Below are 8,280 nucleotides of genomic sequence, written 5' to 3'. Positions count from 1 at the left end.
CCATATTAATTATATTCTGAGGGGCTGGAGAAGAGCAGACTGTGAACATCTGTGTGTAGCCAGAGACAGGCCAGTTGGTCTGATGCCACCAGAGACAGTCTACCGGGAACAGAAATGCATTTAGGTGCTGCAGCAGCATTGGCAGCCCCGTGGGGAATGGGGAAATGGAAAGGGAAATCACCAGACACAGTTATCTGCTTCTGACATGTGACACTGCAAGTCAGCAAACTTGGGAGAAATCCTGAGGAAATAGCAAATAGCAATTATCACCTCATTTCTGGGCAGGCATGAACAAATTTCCTCTGAATAACAACCCTAGAAATCCTCTCTTTGCTGTGAGTTTCCCTTTCTATGAAAAGGGGCAGATTTATGACCGGGTATAAATTGCAGTGGGACTCTTGAGGGATCAGACAACTGTTTCTCCAGGGAGAGGAGTGAAGCAACAGTTCAGCTGCTTGTTCCGAGACTCTGCTCCAAGGTAAGTTCTTACTCCTTTCTCACCATTGACTGCAATAATTATTTTAAACTGTTTCCTTAAGCTTCAGCATAAATACAGCAGACAAAGGGTGGGCTGCAGTTGCTAAGCTCTAACATCTCCCCTCCAAGGAGAAAATGAGAGTTTATGCATGCACTGTATTTTGCAGCTCTATGTTAGGGAGGGCAAGGACAGAAGAAATGACTTGGGAAAGAAACTCAAGCGTAGAAAAGTAAAGATCTGGAGAATGTGAGAGACACTTAGATGCAGAAGAGACTGAGAGAAGCTGGGAAATTGTCACCACATGAGCTAATCCCTGGTCTATGAGAAAATAATAAAAACAGGTGGGGTCCAGGAAAAATTTCACTTTTGGTGATGCTCAGATCAAAACCTGGAAGAAGGAATGCTGTTCCCAAAGGAATCAAACTCCCCCACTACGAACTGGCCCTCCCAGAAGCTGAGCCCCAAGATCCCGTTAGATCTGAAACCCTCAGCAGTGCTGGCAATGTGTCACCTGTCTGGAAAAGTCACCAAAACTTAGTGGGACGCTCTGAAGTGGTGGCAATGTTCCTGCTGTTCACCTGCTGCCCAAGCCAAGTGTTGGACCTGGCCAAGAATGCTTCAGGGAACTGATCAGCATGGGAAGCCTTGGGAATAGATGCACAAGGGGATGCCTGATACTGAAACGAGATGTCTAACTCTAGGAAAACAGATTCCACCTTGAGTTTTTTAATTATTCATCTTGGTGATTGAAATTTTTCCTGCCTGTCTTGGATATCTCTTTGAGAATGAATTATTCCCTAGGATCCAGCAAGGTCTTGGCTAGACAAGAGCCAACATCAGGCATCAGGTTGTGCCTGAATGCCCCTGTCTGCGCCACAGGAGTCGGACAAAGGTTGTTCAAGATTCACTGAAGATGCTGGGTGCAGAGTCCCCTGCTGATCTGAGCACGGCTGGTGCAGCCAGGCACTTCTTCTACAGCTGATCTGGCAACCTCACGTATTGAATGAATTACTGCCTGTCGATTACAGCATGCACCAAGCAGATGGGACTTGGGTTTGTACCTTCTATCATGTACGAGGTTAGGAAAGGGTGGATTCAAGTTCTCATTTTGGCCCACTGACAGAGTTCGGCTCTCAGCTGTAGGGGAGACTTGATTCAAGGTTATCAGAAATGCCATAAAGCACCTTGCAGAATTAAGTTTCAGTTGCCAAGTCACCTGGAAAATTCACATCAAACTGTTGAATAAGAGGGCTGGGGAGCTCATTGAGTACCATAACTCCACCCATGACCTTGCAAAAGACCTCTGGAAAAACACAAGGCCTGGCTCCACCCCTGGGCAAACTTACTCTAAACCCTGTTAGAGAAACCTGACAGCTCTGCCTTCCTGGAGATCATATATAAACCGCCCTAAGGTCACAGCCAGTTTCAGACTGTAGCAGAGGCATTTCAAAGTCCTCCACCACTTCGGGGTTGCCAGAAGGGTCCTGTGGATAAAAATATTTAAGTGCTGCTCTCTCACACGGTAGGTTGGTTTCTATGTATGTGAAATTATATTAGGTATAATTTAAGCTTTTAGGGGGTGGTAGAAAAGAAGGACTTCTCAGCCACTTTTCCGCTTGAGCTGGGGAGGATACTGTCATGCTCTGTCAAGTACTGCAAGAAGTCACTTCTTGTGGTTCACTCTTCTCAGTTTTCAGTTTGCTGATCACCCCGTTCCTGATCCAGCTATAGTAAAGAGATAACGGACCAGATGTCTTGGGTCAGAGCAAGGGAATCTCTAGCTCAGTATCCTGAATCCAATGGAAATTAATACATGAGGGTCAGCAAAAAGAATAAGAAAAGGGCAAATGAGCAAGGTGACTTTCCAAGCCTTCTGCAGTGCTCAGATCAGACATTTCCCCAGCCACATCTGGGTTTTGTGTTTTAGAGGCCATGAATCCTTTTAGCTGCTTGTCCTGCTTGCCGTATTTAAAATGCTAATTCGTTTAAAGCTGCTCCGTCAAATGTCTAGCAATGAAAATGGAAATATCACTGCTGTCCCAAAGCCTGCGGCACGTCTGAAAGAGCATGAAGCACCCTACATTGCTGCCAGCATCACAGGGAGTTTTTCAGCAGTTTTCTCCAAAAGGAAAGATCTTGTGACTGCTGAAAATTATGTCAACACCTGGGGAAGACAAAATAGGACCTATTTCTGTTCAACAAATTGAAATTCCTGCACCAGTGCCTTTTACTGTACAGGAAAAGCAACCAGCAAAGCTAAAGATGTGGATTGGCAGGAATCCTGTGCAACCGTGGGAAGAGCTGCCCCTACATATCTGCATTGCTACAGCAGCAGCCGACATGCTGCTGAGATGGAGATATCATCCCTCGTGCTTGCTGCTGCTGTCTGCTTGGCCTCTTCTCCATCTGTAAGTTCATTGGAACTGGACAACCAAAAAATGCAAGCTGAGCAGCAGGACACACATTTCCCAATGTCAGAAGTATGAGAGCCAGCAGCTCAAGCTGGACCACTTCAGGTTAAACATCTGACCTAACTTTAGGGAGATTAATCTTGCTGCAAGCACAGAGGAGTGATGGAAGAGCTGTGTGTCTATGTGAACTCGGATGGAACCAGAGACCTGTAAGAAGCACAGCATCACTGCTATCTCCTTCCAAATCCTGCGCAAGACTAAAGCCCAGTTCAGCATTGCAGGTGGCTGGGCAGAGTATGTGCCCAGCTGCAGGTCCTCTGCTGTGGGAAGGTCCTCAGAGCAGAAGGGAGCGTGATGGTATTCTGAAACAGGGGCTCCCAGCCCCTGGGTTGCTTCATGTTTTTTCCTCCAGTGCCAATGCTAAAACTGAGCTCTTGGCTAACACAGATAGGCTGGAAGAAGTGGCCTTGTGCCAGCATCATGCCTCAGTTCCAAGAAAACTTTGCTTTATGAGCTGATTAGACGTGGGATGGGTTTGGATCCCTCCTCAGATGGGCTAAATTCTCCCACTGCTGTGTCCTCTAGGCACCTAAAACCTATTTTAGATTTCACCCTTATTCCCCTGTTGATTTTTCCGTAGCCGGGAGGACAGAAGTTGTTCCCTCCTTGGTCTCTCGTAGTCCCCTCCTCTGCCAGCCAAGTCCCATAAGCACAAACATTACTTCAGGCCATGATGAACTTTCTCCAGGTTGAGTGTCTCTCTGCATTTGCCCTCCAGGTGGTCAAGAGCCCTGCACTAGAAATCCTCCCCACGATGCTGCTGCTGCTGCTGCTGCAGGTCTTGGCAAGCTGCCTCTGGCTGGGATGCAGTGAGGTGGTGACATCCTTCGAAAGTTCATGCCCTCAGTTCTTCTTCCGGGAAACCCCCCCAAATGAAGCCCTGGAGCCGGAAAGCCCAGCCTGGATCTGCCAACGTTACAAGAACCAGTATTATTTTGCCACCCTCTACGACAGGAAGAGGCGTATTCCCGTATACTCTGCTTACCTCTACGAGCCTGGACCTGGCAAGAGACCTAATACGTGGCTGGTTGAGCCCCAGGTGAGTGTCCTCTCTTACAGCGCATCACCCTCCAGTCATTAAAAGATGAACTGCAGCATTTAACCAAACATTTCTTTTTCCTCCCACCCCTACACGCATGCAAATGGCCCCACTGGTTGGGATTCATCTCATCTAACTTCAAAAACTTTCACCACACGATTCCTCTGATGCGTTTGAGACATCAGCAGGAAGATGAGATGAGTCATATGCTAAAAGTGCCCATTTTTCTACATTGACCTTACAGGAACATTAAGTCAATTTATACTACATTACATTTCATTACATTGCATTAATTTACATTACATTATGCCAAATGACCCCTCTGCCTGTCTCATGCTGTGGTGGGGGACCAAACGATGGGGAAAAGATATCCAACAGCAGCTAAATTTGAGGGACTAACTGTGCTGGGCTCTGATCTCCACCCTGAGCTGTTTTGCATTCCTGACATAGCTTATTTGCTGCCAGTGAGGAGTCAATCTGGCTTTGTAAGTGGCAGGAGAGAAGTGCAGAGAAACTCAGAAATGGGTGAGACGACCCACTGAAAAAGTCCAGGCACAGGCACTCAGCGATGAGAGGGTTAGGTTAGCACTGCGTGAATTTACGGAGTGATATTTCAGGCAGTGAGAAGTGAGTAGGATCAGTATTGGTCCAGTCAGAAGTCCACGATCTCCGTCCAGTTGCAGGTGCCCCTTACCGCCATTGCCTCAGGCTTGGTTCAGAAGGATCCACCAGACACACAGATCTCTGCAAACTACAGAGCCCTCCCAAACGTCCTGCTGACAAACTTCAGACCTTCGGTAAAAAAGACAAAGCAAACTATGGAACAGAAGGAGAGGAAATTCAGGTCATTGCTAGGGACACAGTAGCAGTAGGAAATTCGGGTGAAAGTGAGCCATAGAAGGCCATATGCCCAGAGCCAGAGGAAGGCTAAATACGTTTCCCTGACTATGAAAAGAAAGGTGTTATGCAAAAAAAAAAAGGCATTTGCATTTGTTACTCATAGGAACTCGGAAATTGCACCGCTGCAGCCTCCGCATTTAGAGGGATAAAACCTTCTCTCTTTTCCTCCTGGACCGTGGAGCGGGGCCATCTGCAAAATCTGTGGTTTTGTTAACTTTCTTCAGAGGTCTTCTTGGATTATTTAAGTTCCCCTGGTCTCTTTGGGGTTTATGAACTGCTTCAAGAGGCTGATCATTTCTAACTTATTTTCAGTGATGCTGCAGAAGGAACACATGCTCCCTGGCACAAATCAGCTCTAAGAGATGTTATTAGCACTGCAGTAGCAAAGCCCACTTGCATCGTGGTATTTTTGTTTACTGAGCAAAAAGCTTCATCCTTGCAACAAACTGTAGCCCTCCCAGGGAAACTTCACCTCTAGGATTCATTTCCCAATGCATCTCCCTGTCTATGGGGTTAGAGGAGGCAAACATTGGTGTTTCAGGAGTGTGGTACACCTGCAGCAAACACACATACTTCTTCCCAAGTGAGGGCCAAAGCAGGAGAAAAGCAGAAGGGCCTGAGTCCTCCTCATCTCCTCCTGCGAGTCCTGTGGGATCCACGACTCTTCTGCTCATCCTCTTCCCATCCCATCCACCTTCAAGGAATCTCTAAGACATCCAGCCTTCAAAGAGGATATCTGTGTGCTAGTAAAACACTTGGGTGTTGGCAGGTTGGTTTAAAAAAAGGCATGAAATCCTTTCATAAAGACTGAGAGAACTCTTGTGGAATTGAGGCTGAAGGGAGCAAAGGCCAGGGCTGATGACAGCGTGATTAGATGCAGGTGATGAAGGTTGGATGTGATTAATGGAGGTGGGAGGAACTGGGAAGAGCCCTGGGCAGATGTGGGATGTGGAGACGGGAGGAAAGGGAACTAGATGTGGCAGGGCAGATCTCTCACCAAAGTCACCTTTCAAACCTGGGAGTGGAAAATGCTCATCGTCTCATGCGTCCACCCACACTCCCACTGCAGGCTGCAGGCTGGATTTCAAAGGTCACAAGTCAAATCGAGAGCAGTCAAATTCTGAGCTTTATTCTTTTTTTTTAAAATCTCTTGTGCTCGTCGGGGAGGGGCAGCTTTATAATTTCTCTCTGATTCATGCATTTTCATACACTCAGATGACAAAAAAATGAGTGCTCAGCACTCAGAGACTTCTGCTTGAGGGAAACCTGCTCCATTGCTACCATACCCAATACTAATACCTTTTCCTTTTTACCTGTCAAGCTGATGGGTTCAACATATCCCAAAACCATGGAAAAAGAGCGGACCCTGTTAAACTATTACAATGTCAGCTTAGAGGAAATCAGCAAGACACAGGCTATCCTCCAAGACTACAAGAACCTGACGGGTTTGAACCGTGGCCATTTGAACCCCAACGGCCATCACGCCGACTCCAGCAGCAGGACGGCTACCTTCACCCTCACCAACATAGTGCCCCAGAATGTGAAACTCAACGGCGGCGCCTGGAACAACTATGAGCAGCAAACGATGATGAAAAACACCCAGGGCTGTAAAACCACCTACGTCGTCGTGGGCGCCGTGCCTGGGAACAACTACATTGCCAAGGGGAGAGTTAATAAACCCAGCCACATCTGGTCAAGTGCCTGCTGCGAGGTGGACGCCAACCACAGGAAGGCTTGGGCAGTCATTGCCGAGAACGACAAGAACGAGGTCCAGCTCCTCACGCTGGGGGAGCTGGAGGATGTGTTGACCGAGCTGTACGGGAGGGACCAGGTTTATTTGTTTGACAGTGACTGTCCCCGGGAATAAGCCCCATTTCACATCCCAGCTGTAAAAGTCTTGGGAGCTTTCACCACATGCCCTCTGCAGTGTCTATCCTGCTTCCTTCTCTAGTGGTTTTCCAGCTCTGTCTCTCAGAGCATCTCCTCCTCTGATAAAAGAAAGAGGTCAGCAGAGCCTTCAGCTGCTTTGCTTTGCTGCCCACTCGTGGAGGGTTCTCTCAGGAAGGAGTCCTTGACCTGGACGCTCTGAAGGGGCAGGCTGGATAATAGCCCATGGGCAAGGAAATCAGAGCTTTTCATTGAGTCTAGAAGGGCTTTGTCTTTTTTTTCCTTTTTCTCCATGACCATATACAGATCTTAGTTCCTTCCTCTCCTGATTAGACATCACTGATAGTGTGCTGCTGACTTGTCCCTCACTTCCTTAGGAAGGGTGTGGGACTGGGGTTGCTCAGGTTGCCCAGGGAGGTTGTGGAGCCTCCATCTCTGGAGATACTCAAAAACCGACTGGACACAGTCCTGGACAACATGCTCAAGCTGATCTTGCTTGGATCTCAAAAGGTCCCTCCCAGTCTCAACGGTTCAATGATTCTGTGGTTCATCCTGGTACAAGGAAAGCAAAGACCCCAAGGATTGCAGAAAGTCTGTAAAGGTTATCCTACATATCCAGCATAACCAATGACCACAGCAAAGGATAAAGGGAGAGAGGAAGGTGGAAAGCAGGCAGACAACTCAGCATAGGAGGAACATCCAAGCTCTCTTGAAGTCTGTAGATAGGTAAAATAAGAAGGAAGGAAATAACCTACATGTATCACTAGGTTCCCTATCCCTGAACTTACGTGAAGAACTTATATGAAGACTGTACTTGTGTAAATTTACTAGCAGGTTTCTGTTTGCTTGCTTTTGGACCATGCACCTTGAGAGCAGGAGCTGAGCTATCAGACAGCCAGGCTCAGGGATCAGATATACAGCAGGCTTTGACCAGTCAAAGATAAATTTCTGTGATGCACTGGTTGGGTAATTTCATTCTCTGCTCTGCTTCTGAACCTTTTCTGCAGATTTATGTATAACTGATTTTGTGAAATGTATTCAATGGGTGTAAAAGATCAATGTATGCCATTAATTTAGTTCCGGAGTAGTTTACAATATAAGTTATTTTCTCCACTGCTGGATCATAGGGTCACCTTATATATAAACCAGAAGTTGCTTCCCACTGAAATTTCCACTATTAATAATGCCCTGGTACCTACATCATCCTTGCAGGAGGTAAGCTGCCCAAATCCAATCTGAAGATGCCATAACATCTACAAAAATGTCACCATCAAACTCCAGTTACTTTTCCTACCAATGGGCCTGAACAAAGTAGATTGTGGTGCAAATGGCTCAGACAAACTGTCTCATTTCAGATATACCAGCTTGATCCCGAACTTGACAGCTCAGGAGTTGTTCATTAGCCTGCTGGTCTCATCACTCACCCAGGACAAACCTCTGTGGTGGCTGCACAGGAACACGGGGTGGGGTTCATGTGCAGAGTTGGACACCTACGTGCAGGCATC

The 8,280-nt window shown here is 47.1% G+C and overlaps 1 protein-coding gene across 2 annotated transcripts; it reads left to right on the top strand.

The window, feature by feature from the left end:
• The first annotated feature begins 268 nt into the window (after positions 1–268).
• Positions 269–7,889, top strand: LOC104336663 (endonuclease domain-containing 1 protein). 2 transcript variants are annotated; one of them, XM_009942515.2, is made up of 3 exons: positions 269–478; positions 3,668–3,988; positions 6,210–7,889. In XM_009942515.2, exons 2-3 carry the CDS (start codon positions 3,704–3,706, stop codon positions 6,753–6,755), a joined length of 831 nt encoding a protein of 276 aa, XP_009940817.1. In that variant the 5' UTR covers positions 269–478; positions 3,668–3,703; the 3' UTR covers positions 6,756–7,889. The 2 variants fall into 2 exon arrangements, with proteins under 2 accessions (XP_009940817.1, XP_075285186.1); XM_075429071.1 differs by lacking the exon at positions 269–478 and adding an exon at positions 1,923–2,000.
• Positions 7,890–8,280: the final 391 nt, after the last annotated feature.

Source organism: Opisthocomus hoazin, chromosome 8 (genome assembly GCF_030867145.1).
Source record: "Opisthocomus hoazin isolate bOpiHoa1 chromosome 8, bOpiHoa1.hap1, whole genome shotgun sequence".
In the NCBI taxonomy this organism is placed as follows: Eukaryota; Metazoa; Chordata; class Aves; order Opisthocomiformes; family Opisthocomidae; genus Opisthocomus; species Opisthocomus hoazin.
This window is presented reverse-complemented; position numbering and strand designations above follow the sequence as displayed.

Bases quoted from the DNA above. Each gene is read 5' to 3' on its own strand.
- LOC104336663 (XM_009942515.2), top strand. From the start codon at position 3,704: ATGCTGCTGCTGCTGCTGCTGCAGGTCTTGGCAAGCTGCCTCTGGCTG. The intron at 3,989-6,209 runs GTGAGTGTCCTC...TTACCTGTCAAG, and splicing joins CGTGGCTGGTTGAGCCCCAG to CTGATGGGTTCAACATATCC.